Source organism: Megalobrama amblycephala, linkage group LG19 (assembly GCF_018812025.1).
Source record: "Megalobrama amblycephala isolate DHTTF-2021 linkage group LG19, ASM1881202v1, whole genome shotgun sequence".
Lineage (NCBI taxonomy): Eukaryota > Metazoa > Chordata > Actinopteri > Cypriniformes > Xenocyprididae > Megalobrama > Megalobrama amblycephala.
In genome coordinates this window covers 17,943,901-17,967,569 of record NC_063062.1, presented here as the reverse complement: position 1 = coordinate 17,967,569, position 23,669 = coordinate 17,943,901, and the positions used below count along the sequence as shown (strand labels likewise).

At 40.8% G+C, this 23,669-nt stretch overlaps 1 protein-coding gene across 2 annotated transcripts in view; it reads right to left on the bottom strand.

Moving 5' to 3' along the window:
* Positions 1–23,669, bottom strand: part of LOC125254062 (cholinesterase-like) — an 83,086-nt gene that overhangs the window by 2,221 nt on the left and 57,196 nt on the right. Inside the window, exons 4-7 of one of the 2 annotated variants that reach the window (XR_007181586.1) lie at positions 10,546–10,791; positions 8,975–9,320; positions 5,613–5,799; positions 4,990–5,133 (exon numbers count right to left, since the gene is read on the bottom strand). Coding sequence is in view for 1 of the 2 variants with exons in the window: in XM_048168450.1 (XP_048024407.1) it covers positions 10,772–10,791 (20 nt within the window). In the remaining variant the exon portion in view is untranslated. Of the gene's footprint in view, positions 1–4,989; positions 5,134–5,612; positions 5,800–8,974; positions 9,321–10,469; positions 10,792–23,669 lie in introns of those variants that run through there. The other variant, XM_048168450.1, reaches the window with a different exon arrangement.

Genomic DNA, 23,669 nt, shown 5'->3' with positions numbered 1-23,669 from the left:
TACAACATCATGGCTGCGTAGAAGAAGGATCTGGGTACTGAAATGGTCAGCCTGCAGTCCAGATCTTTCACCCAGGGAAAACATTTAGTGCATCATAAAGAGGAAGATGTGACAAAGAAGACCTAAGACAGTTGAGCAACTAGAAGCCTGTATTAGACAAGAATGGGACAACATTCCTATTCCTAAACTTGAGCAACTTGTCTCCTCAGTCCCCAGACATTTGCAGACTGTTATAAAAAGAAGAGGGGATGCCACACAGTGGTAAACATGGCCTTGTCCCAACTTTTTTAAGATGTGTTGATGCCATGAAATTTAAAATCAACTTATTTTTCCCTTAAAATGATACATTTTCTCAGTTTAAACATTTGATATGTCATCTATGTTGTATTCTGAATAAAATATTGAAATTTGAAACTTCCACATCATTGCATTCTGTTTTTATTCACTATTTGTACAGTGTCCCAACTTTTCTGGAATCGGGTTTGTATATATAATTTATACAACCCTCACATTTTTGTAAAAAAAAAAAATATATATCTTTTCATGTGATAACACTGAAGAAATGACACTTCGCTACAATGTAAAGTAGTGAGTGTACAGCTTGTATAACAGTGTACATTTGCTGACCCCTCAAAATAACTCAACACACAGCCATTAATGTCTAAACCGCTGGCCACAAAATTGAGTACACCCCTAAGTGAAAATGTCCAAATTGGGCCCAATTAGCCATTTTCTCCCCGGTGTCATATGACTTGTTAGTGTTACAAGGTCTCAGGTGTGAATGGGGAGCAGGTGTGTTAAATTTGGTGTTATCACTCTCACTCTCATACTGGTCACTGGAAGTTCAACATGGCACCTCATGGCAAAAAACTCTCTGAGGATCTGAAAAAAAAAAAGAATTGTTGTTCTACATAAAGATGGCGTAGGCTATAAGAAGATTGCCAAGACCCTGAAACTGAGCTGCAGCATGGTGGCCAAGACCATACATTTACATACATTTACCATACAGGACAGGTTCCATTCAGAACAGGCCTCGCCATGGTCAACCAAAGAAGTTGAGTGCACGTGCTCAGCGTCATATCCAGAGGTTGTGTTTGGGAAATAGATGTATGAGTGCTGCCAGCATTGCTGCAGATGTTGAAGGGGTGGGAGGGTCAGCCTGTCAGTGCTCAGACCATACGCCGCATACACTGCATCAAATTGGTCTGCATGGCTGTCATCCCAGAAGGAAGCCTCTTCTAAAGATGATGCACAAGAAAGCCCGTAAACAGTTTGCTGAAGACAAGCAGACTAAGGACATGGATTACTGGAACCATGTTCTGTGGTCTGATGAGACCAAGATAAACTTATTTGGTTCAGATGGTGTCATGTGTGTGTGGCGGCAACCAGGTTAGGAGTACAAAGACAAGTGTGTCTTGCCTACAGTCAAGCATGGTGGTGAGGGTGTCATGGTCTGGGGCTGCATGAGTGCTGCTGGCACTGGGGTGTTACAGTTCATTGAGGGAATCATGAATAAGCAGAGCATGATCTCCTCCCTTCGGAGACTGGGCCGCAGGGCAGTATTCCAACATTATAACGACCCCAAACACACCTCCAAGATGACCACTGCCTTGCTAAAGAAGCTGAGGGTAAAGGTGATGGACTGGCCAAACATGTCTCCAGACCTAAACCCTATTGAGCATCTGTGGGGCATCCTTGTAGCAAAGTGTCATTTCTCCAGTGTTGTTACATGAAAAGCTATAATAAAATATTTACAAAAATGTGAGGGGTGTACTCAGTGCTGTGAGATACTGTGTGTGTGTGTGTGTGTGTGTGTGTGTGTGTGTGTGTGTGTGTGTGTGTGTGTGTGTGTATATATATATATATATATATATATATATATATATATATATATAATTTATTTATTTTTTATTTTTTTATTTATTTAATTTATATATAACTAGAATTCTAGTCAGAAGTTGGATGAAAATACTGTGAGAAGAGATGAGTTGAGACTTCAAGGAAGAAATGGAGGTGATGTCATGAAGTGGAGGTGAATTTCATAATTTCAGTGCCATAACACTAAATGATCATGATCAGGAAAAAGATTTAAAAGTTACTGGATGTATTTTGTATTGTGTCAGTAATACAGACAGTTATTGCGGTGTAGAAGAAGACAGAGCAAAGGAAGCAAATATCAGGGTACCCCCAGGATCCTCCAAATGAAATTCAAGGCTTTTTAAGACCTTTTTAATACCATTTTAAATTAAATTCAATGCCAACTTCGTACCCATTCTGACAGAAGTATGAGGGGAAAATGTCAAATCTGTATACATTTTGAACCCTAGAAAATAATTAATTCGGCATATATTTTTATACCTATACTATAAATATTTTATTTACCATAGGCCTACTAAATGTAAACAGCAGTGTCTCTCTCATTGTTACAGAGTGTAATATAATTATATAGGCTAATACTATGATGTAATTGATGTAATACTACTAATATACTAATATAATACTACTAATATAATACTATTAATTGCAATAGTCTGGTGCAACTTCTCACATCCAACAAGGTGCATGGAATAAAAAAAATTAGTAATTTAGGAACAAAACCAGCAACACTCATAGATGCCATGGAGGGGTCAGAAATAAACAAAAAACTGAAGCTATATATATCAACTTTATTTTGCCAAAAAATAAAAATCTCTCATTGTTATTAGTTTTTAACATTAAGTGGAAGTAGGCTGTTTTCCTTTACTTCATGCTAGCTTAAATAAAATTAAAATCTTGCACTGAACAACACTGTACAGAACAAATACAACCCTTGAATACACTTGTACACTCTTCTGTTTCTTGACATGGTAGCATCGGACGCGTTTCGGTGATCTAAAACGACGCTCGACTTAAAGTCGAGTGCTTTTACTGTAATTTAGGCAAGCGCGCTCATAATAGAAGCGACGCGGTTGAGAGCGCGGCTCATGGTTGCATAGCAACGACAGACGCCACGGGAGCGAAAGCGCATTGGAAAGAAGGAGAATGCCGGCGCGGCCGCGTATGTGACGCGTACTAGAGAATAATAATTATAATAATAATAATAATAATTTAGCGGGCCGGATTATGTTTTATTTTTTAGATCAGTTGCGGGCCGTAAATGGCCCGCGGGCCGGCAGTTTGAGACCACTGGACTAGACTATCACAGAACGCTGACACAATCAGCTAACCAATGATGATTTTCATTCAATCCGAGCACAGATATTGACTCGTATTACTCGTATAATACTCGTACTCGGCAGAAGTGCTTTATCCGTACCGGATACTCGTTTCAGCCGAGTATCCGGCTCATCTCTAGTAATTTACCTCACTTGCCTAGTAACCATAGTAACGGGTGCGCGAGCTTTCGCGCTTACTGCTATGACGTGGAGCGCGAGGTGCACTCAACATTACGCTGCATGAATTTTTAATTAGCCTACACTAGTAACAGTTCATTTTGTTACGGTATGAACTTAATCCTAGGAAAAGTAAAAAAATTAAAAAAATAAAAATAAGACCTTTGTAACGAAATCCAAGACTTTGTATACCAAATTCAAGGCTATTAAGGCCTTAATTTTAGATTATCAAATTTAAGACTTTTTCAATGCTTTTAAGACCCCGCGGGTACCCTGAAATATGTAAATTTGAAGGTCACCAGTATAACAATGGTAGTTGAGTCCATGACGGCAGATAATATGACCAAGGTTTATATGCTGAATAGCAGTGGACCAAGGACGGAACCCTGAGGAACACCTTGAGTTAGGGAAGAAATTGAAGATTTGAAGTTGTGAATAGAAATGAATAATTGTTAGTGAGATATGACAGCTGTGCCAGAGATGCCAATAGATAATCAATATGATGGGAAATAGTGTCAAAAGCTGAGCTAGCATTAAACGGATGGTAATACAGCCAGAGATAATAAAAGGTCATTGGTAATTTTTTTAATAGTGATGTTTCAGTGATATGTCCTGCACGAAAACCAGATTGACAAGGATCAAAGAGATCATTTTCAGACAGATGTGACTAGCTGTGCAGCAACAATTTTTTGCTATGAATGCAAGGTTAGATATAGGTCTTAAATGAATCATAATAGAAGAGTCAAGCACAGTCTTGTCTAAAGTAGTTGATACCACAACAATAAAGCACTGTGAAAAGCAGTGTCTGCAAGGGACCAGCTGTACTGAAAACATCAATAAAATTTGCAAGTAGACTTTGTCAGCAAAATTATGTTCATCCTAAAAAAAAAAAAAAAAAAAAAAAACACTTCACAATATTTCACAGACATAACTAAAAAAATCTGTGTTTCTAGCAGATTTAGAATACTTACTAAAAAGTGCCTCAAACAAAAGTAACACGGTTTACAGAAAAATATTAAGCAGCACTACTGTTTTCAGAGATAATAATGTGAAATGTTTTTTATATATACATATATATCACCAAATCAGCATATTAGAATGATTTCTGAAGGATCATGTGACACTGAAGACTGGTGTAATGATGCTGAAAATTCAGCTTTGCCATCAAAGGAATAAATTACATTTTTAAAATATTCAAATTGAAAACAGTTATTTTACATTGTAATAATATTTCACAATATTAATGAATTGCAGTATTTTTTTTTTTTTTTTTTTTTTAATAAACGCAGCCTAGGTGAGCATAAGGATTTTTTATATACTTCAAAGCTATACTCATTTTCATGCTAAATAATAATAACAATAACAGTAATAAAATTATTAGTATTTAAGAAAATGTAGGATCACTATTTTTTTCCAGTATCATTATTATTACCAGAAGAATCAATATTTCAAGTTCTATCTGTCCATCCTGACTATGTGTACTCTGTGCTAGAATACACATGTAAACACACAGACATGCCTGTATGTGTCTATGAACCCATGTTAAACACAATACAACTTAGTTGTTCTCATAAACACTCTCTAAATCCCATCCAGAGGGGATGTGATCTTATCTCACCTGCTTATGCATGATTTTTTTCTCTGACAGCTGAACTCTCCAGCATTGGGACGACTCTGTGGCATGTCCAATGCGATGGATAATGTTGAGCTTGATGCATGGAAGGATAAAGCAGTGATGCATGATCTCACCAGCAGATAAGGCCTTGTTTACATCAGCAAAGAAACAAAAGCATTCATGAACATGCATAAAAGCATCAGTGTCCTCAACTGTACCCCTCACACATATCATATCGAATCAGCATAGGTCAAAGCACTCATGGTTCAAACAAATGTACATTCTTTAACCAAGATATCCTTTAGAAATGTAGATGAATTCACCAAGAATAGATGCAAAGCCCCAAACTCTCTAGTTTAGGCCAAAGAATTTATGACATGAAAATATATTCACATATATTCTAAATTCATATCAGATGAGAAGCCAATGGATGTGCATGACTTAATATGCAAACACATTTTAATCCAATAGCTGTTCAAAAACATCAAAAATCACCTAGTAAACAAAATCTGTAAACAGGCCTCTTCATAATATATGGCCTTCATAAAATGCTCATTAGATTTAACAACAGAAAAAAAAAAAAAATGGTTTAACATACAGTAGACTATAAACGTTCATAAACTCACCTCTGCTTTATTTCCAAATGAATGGAAGACATCTAGGTGGACTGCAAAGTCAAACTTTGTCCTGATGTTGGATGTCTTTGTAAGAGGGTGAAGTGGCACCTAGCCAGCGTTTTCCAGAGGACATCCTGAGATCGTATCTGTCATTTATCTTCAACAGGGGGAAGAGCCAGAAACATTGTCCCAGTCCCTAGAACAGAGGGCAGATAAAGTAAAGACACTGCATAGACTGTTTGTCCCTGGCCTTGTGTAACGGACGAAGGCCGGTAAGAGCTGTGCATTTAAACCTCCCTCCCCTGATCTCAAGAGGTGCTTTAGCGACTGAGACTAGAGACTGCGGTCTTTAGCCTCCTTGTTAGAGCGCCCGACTTCCATGCAGATGGACTCGGGTTCGAATACCACTTAGATTGGGCTGTTCAAACAGCTGTTCAATGTAACTCATCTGGGTTACATTGGTGCCGTGACCTGGATGGGAGTGAGGTTTAGGGGGGTGAGTGTAACAGATGTAGGCCAGTAAGAGCTGTGTGTGTATACCTCACTCCCCTGATCTCAAGAGGCGCTTTAGAGACTGTGGTCTTTAGCGACTGACTCCCATGCCGGCGGACCCCGGTTCGAGTCCCGCTTAGAGAGGGCGGTTCGAACAGGAGGGGTTACATTGGTGCCGTGACCCAGATGAGAGTGAGGTTTAGGGGGTGAGTGTAATAATGAACGTAGGAGACTGTCGCTAGAGACTGTGGTCTTTAGCATCCTTGTTAGAGTGCCCGACACCCTTGCCGGCGGACCCGGGTTTGAGTCAACAGTTCGAACAGGAGGGATTACACTTGCAATGTGTAATGCACATATTATGATATCATCTTGATGCAAATCTGATTTTTTTGTCCCATTTATATGCACTTTAGACTTTACAGAAAAGGTTATTGCAGGTTATAATTATTATTACTTTAAATAGTCAGCAAAATGATTCACTTTTATTCAGCGAGGATGCATTAAATTGAATGAAATTTCAAATAAATGCTGCTCTTTTAAACTTTCTATTTCTGACAGTTTTCACAAAAATATTAAGCAGCAAAAACTGTTTTCAACATTGATAATGTTTCTTTAACAACAAATCAACACATAAGAATGATTTTTTTAAGGAACATGTGACACTGAAGACTAGAGTAAATTCTGCTTGGCCATCATTAAAACAAATTACATTTTGAAATATATTAAAATAGAAAACTGTATTTTACTGTATTTTTGATTAAATAAATGCAGCCCTGGTGAACAAAAGACTTCCTTCAAACACAGAAAAATAAATAAATAAATCTTTCCGACCAAAAATTTGTAATTGTAGTGTATGTACAGTGGGTACGGAAAGTATTCAGACCCCCTTAAATTTTTTACTCTTTGTTATATTGCAGCCATTTGCTAAAATCATTTAAGTTCATTTTTTTCCTCATTAATGTACACACAGCACCCCATATTGACAGAAAAACACAGAATTGTTGACATTTTTGCAGATTTATTAAAAAAGAAAAACTGAAATATCACATGGTCCTAAGTATTCAGACCCTTTGCTCAGTATTTACGGCCAGCTCTAGGAAGGGTTCTGGTCATCCCAAACGTCTTCCATTTAAGGATTATGGAGGCCACTGTGCTCTTAGGAACCTTAAGTGCAGCAGAAATGTTTTTGTAACCTTGGCCAGATCTGTGCCTTGCCACAATTCTGTCTCTTCAGGCAGTTCCTTTGACCTCATGATTCTCATTTGCTCTGACATGCACTGTGAGCTGTAAGGTCTAATATAGACAGGTGTGTGGCTTTCCTAATCAAGTCCAATCAGTATAATCAAACACAGCTGGACTCAAATGAAGGTGTAGAACCATCTCAAGGATGATCAGAAGAAATGGACAGCACCTGAGTTAAATATGAGTGTCACAGCAAAGGGTCTGAATACTTAGGACCATGTGATATTTCAGTTTTTATTTTTTAATAAATCTGCAAAAATGTCAACAATTCTGTGTTTTTCTGTCAATATGGGGTGCTGTGTGTACATTAATGAGGGAAAAAAATGAACTTAAATGATTTTAGCAAATGGCTGCAATATAACAAAGAGTGAAAAATTTAAGGGGGTCTGAATACTTTCCGTACCCACTGTATATGTACATCCAAGCGAGCAAAATAAATTAATGTATATGAGTATCTATGAATATACTGTAAATAAAAATAACATTTACAACACAGCACCTATTTATTATTTTTCTACCAGTGTAAACATCTAGTGTTTTTATAATGATAAAACAAACATAAAATTTACATTTAACACCATGTCTATACTGTAATAAAGCTTTGCTCCCATGTAAGCAATGAAGAAAGCCTAGACCTAATACATTTTTAAAATGCTTATTATGAACAGTGTCTTATTAACAAACAGAGCATGTAGGCACAGCAGTAAATTAATTATGAATATATATACGATAACTGCACAATCATTAATGCAGTTTTACATATAAATGGAGCTTTATCATACTAAGTGTGATTGAGGTCTCCTGTGTGGAGCCTTAACGAGGGTGAATCCTAACAGATACACACAGAGCGAGGGATTCTGGGAATAGTAGGCGACGTGACGCAGCTGACCCTGCACTGAATGAGTGGGAGATTGTGGGCTGACGCAGTGGAATTGCAGAATTGCTGTATAACGTTTCCACTCAAACACTCCCGCACGTTTATTTATAGTGCTGATCATGTGGAAAACGTGCATGAAAATGCACAGAAATAGTCATGAGCAGTGATTCAGATCCCACCGGGGTTACACATCACACGTCGTCACACGTATATATGTTTCAAACACGCTCGAAAAACATGAAAGATGGTTTATGAGTTAGACATGCCCACATTAGCCCAGAGAAAAGAAACATACATGAATAGAGACTGACAGTGCATGTGTGTGTACTGCAAGGGAAAAAGCAGAATTAGACCAGATTAATAGTGCAGTAAGCAATCATTTTGGAATAGCATGCATAAAATAGTCCCTATTAACTTAAAGAGATTAGAGAAATAGGTATATCTGTCTCAAATCTAGACTTGCAGCACAAAAGACTCAGAAGAGCCGTTTTGAATCATCTTGCCCATTCTGACAAGTCTTTGGAGGTCAGGTTTTGCAGAGAGGCTGTGTGGTTGAAGGAATGAGGGCAGATCTAATTCAGTGGCTAAAGTCTGGCACAAGTTTGAAAAATGGCTAACATCACTCACAGCATTTTTAAGCAACATTATGTAAAGCTCAGAATGAGGGTCACTGCAGCCCACAAACATCAAAATATCTCCAGAACAAGATGTTAAAGGATTAGTTGATTTAAAAATGAAAATTCTGTCATCATTTACTCACCCTAATGCAGTGGTTCTCAAAGTGTGGGGGGCGCATGGGTACCGCAGGGGGGGCGCAGGAGATAAGCAGAAAAAAGAAAAAAAACAGCTGTTGCAACGGCAAATGTGCGTAAATAGCGGACGATGCTCTGCCTTTATAAAGTGGGACTAAACTCCAATTACACTGAATCGTTCTTCAGATCAATTCTTCAGATTCTTGACTTGTCACCGTCTGAACAAGCCCAACGTAGAAGTTGCTCACCATAGAAAAGCATGAGCACCGCTCCAGCGGACGGAATCAAAAGCTGCTGTTGTGAACGGCGTGCGCTTCGCTGAAAACACCATATTCCAAGTCTTAAGATGGCATTCTGTGAGGAAAAGACTGACATTTTAGTCATTTTTTACTTGAAGTCTGGACATGCGTGCTTACTCTCCTTGGCACATTCATGAAAATTCTTAAATTATTCTTTTGTTTTTAATGCAACACTGTAAAAAAATCCCCGTGAAATTTACGGTAAAAAAATGGCAGCTGTGGTTGCCAGAACTTTACTGTAAAAATACGGTAGCAACATTTTAGGTTTTACGGGACAGCACTTATTATACAGTTCAAAACAATATAATTTAAAGGTTTATATTGTAATAATTATGGTTCATAACCGTTTATTTTACACACTGTAAAAAAAAAAAAAATATGGTAAAAAGTAAATTTAACGGTATTTTACTGTAAAATTACATTAAATGTACTGTTAGATCTATTACAGTTATTCACCATATACAGTATGGAAACTTTCTGTAAACTAATTAACTGTTTTTCACCATAGCATTTTTACAGTCTTTTACTGTTAATATCATGATCATTTTTACAGTGAAGGATATGCATTAAATTGTTCAAACTGAACAATGAAGCTTGGAGTAATGGCTTCTGAAAATTCAGCTTTGCCATCTTTTGACTAAATTAAATTTTAAAATGTATTCAAATGATAATAATAAAAAAAACTGTTATTTTAAATTGTAATAATATTTCACAATATTACAGTTTAATTTACTGTATTTTTGATTAGCCTTGAGCATAAGCAGAAAGAAAGAAGCAGACTTCTTTCAAAAACATAATAAATAAATAAATAAATAAATAGACAAAAACACAAACAAATAAATAAATAAATAGACGCCGACCCCAAACTGTTGAACGGCAGTGTATATCAATACTTTAATGAATTGACCAAATTCTGAAACTTACTCTTTTTTATAGAACTATTGCATAAAAGCAGTTTCACACTTGCAATTGTGCTGTTGCAATGTTATGCAAAATGAGTCAGTAATTACGTAGAGTGTGTTTGGGGTCCTGCTAAATAATTACTACTTATCCAAACGACGATTTTGAATTCAAATGGTGTTTACATGAACCATGAGGATGGTTAGGTCAAGTACAGAAGAGATTGAAAGTAAAAGAAATCCAGAGAGAGAGAGAGAAATAGACAGTCTGTCACTTCCCCTCCCTAAAATATACCGACTGCCAATCATGCTCAACAGAGTGGATATTTATGCCCTGGTACTGTATGAAACATGACCCGGTGTGAGAAAGCACACACATACACACACACAAAGCCCGCGGGTTGAAGAGCACAAATCCTCCAGCAGCGGGACTGACACACCAATCTCTCATCGCTCTATTTGCAGCCAAACGCTCGGTCCACTCATCTCTGCCTCGCCTCTGATCGTGCTCCAACCTTGAGCCAGTGTCACTCGAGACACCCGTGCACTGTTTGTTATTTGTCTTGTGGTTTCTCTCGGGAGTAGTCGCCTTGTCGCCAGATCGGTCTCAGCACATGCATGTGATCTCTGAAAAAAAAAACAAATGACACTACAGTTATCGCCTGCAGCCAGTAATGAGATCATAGTGATGCCATCACCTGTGGGATTAAACAAAAGAGGCAATACCAAGAATTAAGATTACCAAGTTGATCACTCCAAATGGATGCAGAATCTCCAAATTCATCTCATAAAATCATGATACATTAAATCGTATGAAAACAAATGCAACAAATAACACCAGGAGTGAAGCAGACATTATGAAAACACAGGGTGCATACTAGACAATAATATATTATTAATGCATGGAAGGAAACAATCCTCTACCATTGCAAGAGGAGATTCAGTGTGGCATTGATATACCTGAACATATTGAGCATGGTCAGAGCACAAAAAAACATAAGGAGAGAGAAAATATTAGAACCAGGAGAAATGTGAATCACTCTGAACACTCATAAGACTCTCACCTTTACAGAAATCCCTTGTTTTTCTCTCTCGTCTGCGTTGTTCAGGGATTAGTGTCATCATGCATGTCCGTTTGGATTCCCCTTTACACATATTGCTTCTCTGGATAGAATTCCTTATGCATGTCACACCTCTCTTCATCAATTTGCACTGGTTGCCAATAACCACTCGCAACAAAATCAAGGCAATGATGTTTGCCTACAGAACAAGCACTGGCTCTGCACTCCTATAACTAAACTCAGTACTTCAGACTTATGTGCCCTCCAGAAGCTTGTGCTTTGCAAGTGAACGGCGCCTTGTGGTGCCACCCCAAAGATGGACAAAATCACTTTCACGGACCTTTACCTTGACTGTTCCCTGCTGATGGAATGACTTGACTGAGTCTTCAGCCATTTTCATGAAACAGTTTTTTCGCCAACGCGCAAACACACACACACACACACACACACACACAGACACACACACACACACACACACACACAGAGGAAATTCCCTTTTCTCCCTGAGCTACATGGAAAATAGAGATGGTTGAAAAGCACTTAGCCTGTCAAGAACATGTCAAGGTTTCACCAAATTCAAATGAAAAAAGTAAAGCGAATTTTAGGACCAATACATTTTTTAAAGGTATTTTTCCATTAAAAGTTCAAAAAGTTCAAAAATAATGTGCTTAATTGTCATGAAAATAGTCACAATTAAAAAAAACAAAAAACAAAGTTGTTCCTACAAATAGGCTTAATGTTCTTTATGCACTTAAGAAATATTATATATGTATATATATATATATATATATATATATATATATATATATATATATATATATATATATATATATATATATATATATATATATATACACATACAGTGGGTACGGAAAGTAATTCAGACCCTCTTAAATTTTTCACTCTTTGTTATATTGCAGCCATTTGCTAAAATCATTTAAGTTCATTTTTTTTCCTCATTAATGTACACACAGCACCCCATATTGACAGAAAAACACAGAATTGTTGACATTTTTGTAGATTTATTAAAAAAGAAAAACTGAAATATCACATGGTCCTAAGTATTCAGACCCTTTGCTCAGTATTTAGTAGAAGCACCCTTTTGATCTAATACAGCCATGAGTCTTTTTGGGAAAGATGCAACAAGTTTTTCACACCTGGATTTGGGGATCCTCTGCCATTCCTGCTCAATTGGGTTTAAGTCAGGGCTCTGGCTGGGCCATTCAAGAACAGTCACGGAGTTGTTGTGAAGCCACTCCTTCGTTATTTTAGCTGTGTGCTTAGGGTCATTGTCTTGTTGGAAGGTAAACCTTCGGCCCAGTCTGAGGTCCTGAGCACTCTGGAGAAGGTTTTCGTCCAGGATATCCCAAACTTGTAATCTTTCCCTCGATTGCAACCAGTCGTCCTGTCCCTGCAGCTGAAAAACACCCCCACAGCATGATGCTGCCACCATCATGCTTCACTGTTGTGACTGTATTGGACAGGTGATGAGCAGTGCCTGGTTTTCTCCACACATACCGCTTAGAATTAAGGCCAAAAAGTTCTATCTTGGTCTCATCAGACCAGAGAATCTTATTTCTCACCATCTTGGCAAACTCCATGCGGGCTTTCACGTATCTTGCACTGAGGAGAGGCTTCCGTCGGGCCACTCTGCCATAAAGCCCCGACTGGTGGAGGGCTGCAGTGATGGCTGACTTTCTACAACTTTCTCCCATCTCCTGACTGCATCTCTGGAGCTCAGCCACAGTGATCTTTGGGTTCTTCTTTACCTCTCTCACCAAGGCTCTTCTCCCCCGATAGCTCAGTTTGGCCAGACGGCCAGCTCTAGGAAGGGTTCTGGTTGTCCCAAACGTCTTCCATTTAAGGATTAAGGAGGCCACTGTGCTCTTAGGAACCTTAAGTGCAGCAGAATTATTTTTGTAACCTTGGCCAGATCTGTGCCTTGCCACAATTCTGTCTCTGAGCTCTTCAGGCAGTTCCTTTGACCTCATGATTCTCATTTGCTCTGACATGCACTGTGAGCTGTAAGGTCTTATATAGACAGGTGTGTGGCTTTCCTAATCAAGTCCAATCAGTATAATCAAACACAGCTGGACTCAAATGAAGGTGTAGAACCATCTCAAGGATGATCAGAAGAAATGGACAGCACCTGAGTTAAATATATGAGTGTCACAGCAATGGGTCTGAATACTTAGGACCATGTGATATTTCAGTTTTTCTTTTTTAATAAATCTGCAAAAATGTCAACAATTCTGTGTTTTTCTGTCAATATGGGGTGCTGTGTGTACATTAATGAGGAAAAAAATGAACTTAAATGATTTTAGCAAATGGCTGCAATATAACAAAGAGTGAAAAATTTAAGGGGGTCTGAATACTTTCCGTACCCACTGTATATATATATATATATATATATATATATATATATATATATATATATTATATATATATATTAGGGCTGTCAAATGATTAAAATTTTTAATCAAATTAATAAGAATTTTCAGTGGATTAATCAGGATTAATCATTATTTGCAATTACACCTAAATCCTAACCATTTTTTTTTTCTGAAATGCATACCAAAATATAAATAACAAATAACAGTTAATTTAGTCTTAGTCTTAGTCTTGTGCCAAATGTCCTTGTTAGTTTTAGTCATATTTAGTCATTCACATATCTTTTTTTGTTAGTTTCTTGATAACAGACCGCTGCTAACTATAACACACCGTCGCCATGAAAAACAGAGCGTTGCCATGAACACACAGGATTCTAACCGTAGAGACGGAGCGCACTATTTTCTTTAGCGGAAGCAATACAATCGTTTTTAAATCAATAAACTCCTTTTTAAATCATAATTTTGTGTCAAATTATTGATTTATTTGGTAGGTAGCAATGTAATAAGCGGGATCCGAATTCGTTCTGAATATTTTAAAGGTGTAACAGCTGATGAAAAAGCAGAGACGATTGTAGACGAAAATTAAGAGAGATTTTATCTTAGTTTTTATTTTATGCAAAACATTTTCGTCTCGTCTTTTTTCGTCAAATTCATGTTAATTTAGTCTTAGTGAGCGTTTTTGGACAGTGGTGCAGTCTTGCCATCGTCTATGTTTTAGTCATGAAAAAAAAGGTCTCTGACGAAATTAACACTACAATTTGACTTGGTTTAATTCATTCCAGAAAATAATCAAAGCAATGTTATTTGATAAGTTACAGACTGATTTACCTGCATGGGTAGGATTTACCATACAAGCTTGAACAGCTCCGGTGAAATTGAAACTCCTTGTTACAAATCTTGCAAATAACCTTGTATTGTTAACTGTACCATCATCATTCTTTTTATATTTGAATCCGTCAATAGGCCCACTTTGCTCACCTTGCTCCATCTCGCCTCTAGCTCCCAACCACTTCCCTGACTTTCCTGACCTGAATAATTTGTCACACTGAGCATGCGTGAAATGCGTTAAAAAAATTGACGTAATTAACAACAAACAACTAATTAACGTCGTTAACGCGCTATTTTTGACAGCCCTAATATATATATATATATATATATATATATATATATATATATATATATATATATATATATATATATACACACACAGAGGCACAGGAAATTTCCTTTTCTCCCTGAGTTACATGGAAAACAGAGATGCTTGAAAATCATTTAGCCTCTCAAGAACATGTCAAGGTTTCACCAAATTCAAATGAATAAAGTAAAGCGAATTTTAGGACCAATACATTTTTTAAAGGTATTTTTCCATTTTTCCAAGGAAAAAAAGTTGTTCCTACAAATAGGCTTTATGTTCTTTATGCACTTAAGAAATTCACTTATAATTTACCTATATATATACACGCACACACACAAAAACACCTTGCACTGTGCTAACTGGGACTTGTCACAGCACTTAAATATTGCACTTAGTACCAATTTTATTATAAAACATTATTACAAGCTCACCGTTGTGAATCGGGCTAAGGTAAGGAGATAGTTTTGAGCACTGGCTGGTTATGCACTAGCTCAAAAATTGATTTTGGATAATTTTTTAAGCAAAAAACGTTGCCGACTGCAGCTTTAAAGTACTCAAAGTAAAAGAAAACAGAACCCAAACTTTATGTTCAATATAAAATATGGGTCTTGGAGCAAAACCAGCTGAGAACCATTAACCTGTATCTGATTCTCACAGCCTTTCAGGAATTGATGGCTCCGGTTTCCAGACTAAAATCTAGTCTGTAAACATTCGCTGTAAACAGGTTTGGAGCCGCCAGAAAGTCTAATTTCAAGTGGTTCTGGGTTATTGGCTGACAGGAATGACAGGATTTCAGGATGGCTCAGAAGTGTTTAATTTCCCCAGAATCCCTCCGATATGTTGATTAATGACCACAGTCTCTGATTTCAACATTTGAAATGGATAAAAACTCAGAAGTTTCTCTCGGGTCTCTCACACACAAAACCAATGTCATTTTCTGTCTTTTTCCTTCACTAAAATCCCCATTCCCGTTTTATTCTCCAAGTAAATGCTACCCGCTCCTGTGCTGTGCTCAACAGTTTCCCGTCCCTCCTAGGAGGAGAAATAAATAAAAAAGCCTATAAGGAATCAGCCCTGACAGCTCTAATCAGGGGAGAATAAATGGGGCTGCGTCTACATAACGCATCTTATAAACATCCATTTGGGCTGTGGTGCCGGCCGCCTTCAGGATGGGCCGATTGCAATGCCCCCTGGGAATTGCAGCCGATGGCAGTTTGTGATTAGGAGGGCCGCTCTCCACTCCATCCTTTTTAGGAGAGCTGTCCAGCCCCCTCAGCGGGACTCTTGCGGGTTCACTTCTAAGCCTGGTGCAGGCAAACTGCAGGCTGAGAAGCTCTTGCCTTGATTCCCCAATCAGCCTGTGCCTCTTACAGCCACTTTAGCAGCAGCGTCTGAGGGGGATATGTATTAAGGACGCCCTGGTTCAATTACAGTGTGTTGATGGCCATGGACGGATGTGATGTGAGAGGTGGGGTTGGGGGTCGTTTGAATGGAAGCTTGGGAGAAACTGGTGGAAACCAGACTAATGGTCGGGGGTGAAATGGACATGTTGTACATTTAAAATCCTCAAGTCAGATTATTCAAATCCTTTTCCCAGCTATATTAAGGATGCTCTGGGTCAATTACAATGTTGTTGGCCAAGAATGGATGTGCGAGGTGGGGTCAGAGTCATTTGGAAGAAAACTTATGGGAAACTGGTAGAACCAAGGCTGGTGGTAAAGGGCTGGTCCACTACACTGTAAAAAAAATACTGTGATTTTAATGGTAAAAGACTGTAAAAATGCTACGGTGAAAACAGTTAATTGGTTTACAGAAAGTTTCCGTACTATATAAGGTGAATACCTGTAATAGATCTAAAGGTACATTTAATGTAATTTCATGGTAAAATACCGTTAAATTTTTGGAAGTGAAACATAACAAGTTATTGCATAATTTACAGTGAAAAAACATAAATTGACATTCCCACACTTCCCTGTGTGACACTTCACATTTGATGTATTTTCATTGAAATACTTGAAATTTCTTCTTAGTTTTTTCTAATAATTTATGTAAATTAGGGTTTTATGTTACATCTAATGTTGTTAAATAAATGTTTATTGCATTTTTAAAATTTCATGTGTTACCATGATGGTGTTTAGTGTTTGTGTGAATGACACTGTGTGCACCTTCTATATATTTGTATTGTTCTTCTCAGCTTTTTGATGAACTTTGATTCATCATGTGACTCTCACCATTGTGTTTGGTGGTTGTCAGTGTCACGGTTGATCAATCCGCTGTCTCATTCTGGTGTCTGTGTGTTTGTGTGGGTGTGTCTGGTTGATTGTTCTGTGTGGGCGTCGCCGCTGATTGTTGATCAGCGGCAGCTGTGTGCAATCATTACCTGCCTATTTAACACCTTGTCTTTCGTCTCGTGTTTGTCAGATCGTTGTTTGGAATCCTGGTGTTGTGTCCTGTGCTCTCTCGTGTTTGTTTGTTCCCCGGAGTGGATTACCTCGTCGTTGTTTCCTGTTCCTGTTCTCCGTCGGACTCTCACTTTGGATTGCACTCACGCATTCGGACGCACGGACTCACGGACTCACGACACCATCTCACCTCACCACAGGATTTCCAGCTGCCCATCGAAGTCCCTGCGTCACCACTCTCCTGCTACTGTCTCTCCTCGTTTAATGACTAACTCTGGTGTGAAGCTCTAATAAAGAGATTAACTTGCACTTGCATCTGTCATTCTTTCCGTGACAGAACGATCTGACCAACTATGGATGCAGCAAGTTCAGCAGCGTTGACGTAGTTCATCAATCACAGCATTTCTCGTATGGATCAACAACAGGAGAGTATCTCTTCAACCGGACGCGCTGTTCAAGCGCTGGTGACGCAGGTGTCCGAGCTCTCCCAGCAGCTTCAAGAACTTCGCGCTCCCACTGCGCCGCCCACGCCGCCGATTCCCCCCACACCTCCGGAGCGAATGGACCAGCCAGAGCCACGCCTCCCGGTTCCGCAGACCTACGCTGGTGAGCCAAACTTTTGCAGAGCCTTCTTGACCAGATGTTCCATGCATTTCTCATTGCAGCCACGCACATTTGAAAAAGAAGAATCCAAGGTGGCGTTCGTACTGACGCTTTTGACTGGTCAGGCTGCTTTGTGGGGAACGGCGGTGTGGGAGAACCAGGACCCGTGCTGCGCCTCGTTCCAGGCACTCGCCGCCGAGATGAAGAGGGTGTTTGACCGTGCGGTGGCGGGCAAGGACGCCGCTCGACAACTCACTGAGCTCAGACAAGGAAATCGCACGGTCGCCGAATACTCTATTGAGTTCCGCACCCTGGCGGCGGAGTGCCGATGGAACGAGGAGGCGCAGTGGGATGTATTCCTGCATGGGTTGGCCGACCGTGTCCACAGAGAGATCTACGTGTTGGACCTTCCTCAAACCCTCAATGGACTCATCGATCTCGCCTTACGAGTGGATGCTCGCCTCCAGCGGCTGGAGCGTCTCGCTCTTCCCAGTCCTGTTTCCCGTGGAGCGGAGGGACGGTCGGCCAGCTCAGCGGACACGGTCGGCCCTTCATCCGATCCTGAACCCATGCAGGTAGGGAGAGCTCGGCTTTCCCGGGAGGAGAGAGAAAGGCGGAGATCCCAGGGATTATGTTTGTACTGCGGCGGAACGGGCCACTTCCTACGGTCATGTCCAGTAAAAGACCAAGCCCGGTAGTAATGAAGAGGCTACTATCGGGTGGGATCTCCGCCGAGAAGTCCTCACCATCCACTCTCCTTCCGGTAAGACTGAGATGGGCCACACACAACCTCACCTGCCAGGCACTCCTAGACTCTGGGGCTGAGGGGAACTTCATGGACACCGGCTTTGCACGCAACAACAACTTACCCACCATTCTACTCAACCAGCAGATCACAGTCAACGCACTCAACGGACAACGGCTCCCCAACATTTCTCAGTCTACCGATTCCATTACTCTCGTCACGTCTGGCAACCACACCGAAAGCATCAAGTTTCTTCTCATGGACTCCCCACTGGCACCCATTGTACTCGGACACCCTTGGCTCACTGAACACAACCCCAAGGTCGACTGGCAGCAGCACTCCATCACGGAGTGGAGCACTCATTGTCACAGGTCTTGTCTTTTGTCTGCTTGTTCCACTGTGTCTGCTTCTGTGTTACAGGAAGAGGTGGTGGATTTGTCAAACGTGCCCACGGAGTACTCGGATCTGAAGGAAGTGTTCAGTAAGTCCCGTGCTGCTTCTCTTCCTCCGCACCGTCCCTACGACTGTGCTATAGATTTAGTGCCCGGTAAGTCTCCGCCTAAAGGCAAATTATACTCTCTGTCCGCTCCCGAGAGGGAGGCCATGGAGAAATATATTTCTGATTCTCTGGCAGCGGGGTTCATCCGTCCTTCCTCTTCTCCAGCGGGGGCGGGGTTCTTTTTTGTGGGGAAGAAGGATGGTTCCTTGCGACCTTGTATTGATTACCGAGGGCTGAATAACATCACGGTAAAGAATACTTATCCTTTGCCGTTGATGTCTTCAGCCTTTGAGAGGTTGCAAGGAGCATCCGTTTTCACTAAATTGTACTTAAGAAACGCTTATCATTTGGTTCGCATCAGGAAGGGGGATGAGTGGAAGACCGCTTTTAACACCCCTAGGGGGCACTTTGAATACTTGGTCATGCCCTTCGGGCTGTCCAACTCCCCGGCGGTCTTCCAGGCACTCGTCAATGACGTGTTGAGAGATATGGTCGACCAGTTCATTTATGTCTACCTGGATGACATATTGATTTTTTCTTCATCTCTCCAGGAACATGTGCAACACGTCAGACGAGTGCTTCAACGTCTGTTAGAGAATGGGCTTTTTGTCAAGGCGGAGAAATGCGATTTTCATGCACAGTCTGTTTCTTTCCTAGGGTACATCGTCTCATCTGAGGGAGTGCGCATGGATCCTGACAAAGTTAAGGCTGTGGTGGATTGGCCAAGTCCAGATTCCCGTAAGGCCCTACAGAGGTTTCTGGGGTTCGCCAATTTTTACCGGCGGTTTATTCGCAATTTCAGCCAACTAGCCACGCCTCTGACCGCCTTGACCTCCCCCAGAACGACGTTCAGGTGGTCCGATGCAGCGGAGGCTGCATTTACCAAACTGAAGAGTCGCTTCGTTTCGGCTCCCATTCTCATTGCCCCTGATTCCTCACGTCAGTTCGTGGTGGAGGTCGACGCGTCAGAGGTGGGGGTAGGTGCAGTGTTATCTCAGCGTTCTCCCACAGACGATAAGATGCACCCTTGCGCGTATTTTTCTCATCGTTTGTCTCCCGCCGAACGCAATTACGACATTGGTAACAGAGAGTTGTTGGCAGTCAAATTAGCGTTGGAAGAGTGGCGACATTGGTTGGAAGGTTCTGGGGTACCTTTTATCGTTTGGACAGATCACAAGAACTTAGAGTATATCCGATCAGCTAAAAGACTTTACTCCAGGCAGGCTCGGTGGGCACTTTTTTTCGGACGATTTGATTTTTCTCTCTCGTACCGCCCGGGCTCCAAGAACATCAAGCCCGATTCTTTATCTCGCATTTTTGACCCTTCCGAACGCCCGTCTACTCCGAGTGTATTCTTCCTGAGACATTAGTGGTCTCCACTCTTACATGGGAGGTCGAATCGAAGGTCTTGGTGGCCTTAGAAGGGGTAACGCCTCCGCCCGGTTGCCCACCGAATCGTTTATTTGTGCCGGAGAGGTTGAGGTCCTGCGTTATCAAATGGGGTCACTGTTCCAACGTAGCTTGTCATCCAGGGGTTAATCGTACCAGGTTTTTGGTTAAGCAACGATTCTGGTGGCCTGCCATGGCTCGTGACATTCGCAGTTTTGTTTTGGCTTGCTCGGTTTGCGCCACTGGTAAGACTTCCAACCGACCCCCAGATGGGTTACTCCAACCGCTGTCTGTCCCTTCGAGACCCTGGTCCCACATCGCGCTAGATTTTGTCACCGCCCTCCCACCCTCTCAGGGTTACACGGTCGTTTTGACCGTAGTGGACCGGTTCTCGAAGGCGACTCATTTCATTCCCTTAACCAAATTACCCTCTGCTAAGGAGACAGCGGTAACTGTCGTTGACCACATCTTTCGGTTACATGGCCTCCCGGTAGATGTGGTGTCCGACAGGGGTCCCCAATTTGTGTCCAAATTTTGGCGAGAGTTTTGTAGATTACTGGGGGCGACTGTCAGTCTTTCATCTGGGTTCCATCCCCAGACCAATGGTCAAACCGAGAGAGCCAACCAAGATTTAGAGAGAATGTTGCGATGTTTGGCTTCCAAGAATCCTTCCTCCTGGAGCCAACAACTCTCTATGATTGAGTACGCACATAATTCGTTACCAGTGTCTTCCACGGGCCTCTCACCGTTTGAAGGTAGTGTAGGTTACCAGCCACCTGTTTTTCCCAGTCTGGAATCCGAAGTCGCGGTCCCCTCCGCTCACGCCTTTGTCCAGAGGTGCCACCGCACTTGGAGTAGAGCCCGTGAGACTCTTCTGCAGGTGAGGGCGCGCACCAAGGCTAAGACTGATCGCCACCGGTCGAAGCCTCCCGTATACGTCGTGGGTCAAAAAGTGTGGCTTTCTACCAAGAATATTCCGCTCCGCTCCGTTTCTAACAAGTTAGCTCCCAAATTTATCAGCCCGTTCCCTGTCACCAAGATCATTAGTCCGGTGGCAGTCCGACTCAAACTTCCTCCAGCGTACAGGAGAATTCATTCCGCCTTTCATGTCTCCAAAATTAAACCTGTGTTTCATTCACATCTTAATCCGCCCACTCCGGTTCCCCCACCGCCGCGACTCGTAGACGGGGAACCCACTTATTCGGTCAATCGTATTCTGGACTCTAGGCGGAGGGGACGTGGATTCCAGTACTTGGTGGACTGGGAAGGTTACGGTCCGGAGGAGAGAAGTTGGGTTCCTGCTAGGGACATCCTGGATCACTCCCTTATCGATGATTACAATCGACAGGTAGGTGGTTCTGGGAACGCCGTTAGGCGTTCCTAGGAGGGAGGGTACTGTCACGGTTGATCAATCCGCTGTCTCATTCTGGTGTCTGTGTGTTTGTGTGGGTGTGTCTGGTTGATTGTTCTGTGTGGGCGTCGCCGCTGATTGTTGATCAGCGGCAGCTGTGTGCAATCATTACCTGCCTATTTAACACCTTGTCTTTCGTCTCGTGTTTGTCAGATCGTTGTTTGGAATCCTGGTGTTGTGTCCTGTGCTCTCTCGTGTTTGTTTGTTCCCCGGAGTGGATTACCTCGTCGTTGTTTCCTGTTCCTGTTCTCCGTCGGACTCTCACTTTGGATTGCACTCACGCATTCGGACGCACGGACTCACGACACCATCTCACCTCACCACAGGATTTCCAGCTGCCCATCGAAGTCCCTGCGTCACCACTCTCCTGCTACTGTCTCTCCTCGTTTAATGACTAACTCTGGTGTGAAGCTCTAATAAAGAGATTAACTTGCACTTGCATCTGTCATTCTTTCCGTGACAGTCAGTGTATTACAAAGGTACAAAACAGATATTAGTACTTCAATGGGTTGGTAAATTAACATTAAATCAGTTAATGAAATATGTTTTTTACTGTAAATTTAACTGATTTTTTTTTTTACAGTGTGTAAAATAAACAGTTATGAACCGTAATTCTTGCAATATAAACCTTTAAATTATACGGTTTTGAACTGTAAAATAGACAGTAAACTAAGTGCTGTCCCATAAAACCTAAAACGTTGTTACCATATTTTTTTACGGTAAAGTTCTGGCAACCACGGCTGATGTTTTTTTTTTTTTTTTTAGCGTAAATTTTACGGGGATTTTTTTTTACAGTGTATATTTATCATCCTAAAAAAATTCCTCCAACCAGATCGATTAATGAATCAATCAATGAATCAATCAATCAAATCAAATCAACCAACCAACCAATATTGACATTTATAGGGACATTTGGTAGGGACAATAAACATAACATTTCTCAAGATAAATTTTTTTTAAGGGGACACAAATAATACAGTCAAAATTGTACTTACAAGGATATATGTAACTTTGCACAGAAGAAAACCCAACACACAACAGTAAATCTATTAGCCTTATTACAGTTCACACATATGCTTATCACAATGTTAGTTGTAGTTGGTGTGGGTAACTTAGTATCCAACAATCTATCATAAACCTACCAAACAAACTAGGTAACATTATAATTGCTAACATAGCGGACTCACAGAAAAAAATACATCAGTTATCATCATTTTTTATGACTAATTACTCAGCATCATCTGTATTAAAGAGAAAATAATCACTTCATCTGATGTTTTTGAATAAAATAGCTTTGACAGCCTACTTACAGGAGTTCTACTACTGTCTGAAGAACTGTTCAGGGTTGCCAGGTTTTCACAACAAAACCCGCATTGCTCATCTCATTTCAAGGGGGTCCCACTGTAAAAATCGTGTTTCGGGGGGTGGGGGGGGGGGACAACCCACAGCAACAGTATAAAAATAGCCCAATTTCCGCGGGAAAACCGTGTTTGGTGGACCAAACCACTGTGGGGCAAGGGAGGGGTGACTCAAAATGTTTCTAAACTTAAAATGCCCTTTTGCGTTTGTATTGTTTTACTACTTACACAATTATATTAAGTATATATAATTTATTTACAATACTTAACGTGGTTTTTAATTATATTTTTGGGGGGGACAGCACTCAGATTGGGGAGGGGGTCCTGACCCCCTTGCGATTTAAGCCCCTGGTCTCTGCCTAAGAAGAAAGTGAGAGTATGGATGCGCATGAATTAATAAAGCTGTATTTGCTCAAATTTTGGCTTTGCTAGACCAGTTCGTCTAGGATGAATCCAGCTAATTATTCGTTTTAATTTTTTTAAACATGTGCCTCCCTTTATATCTAAAGTCC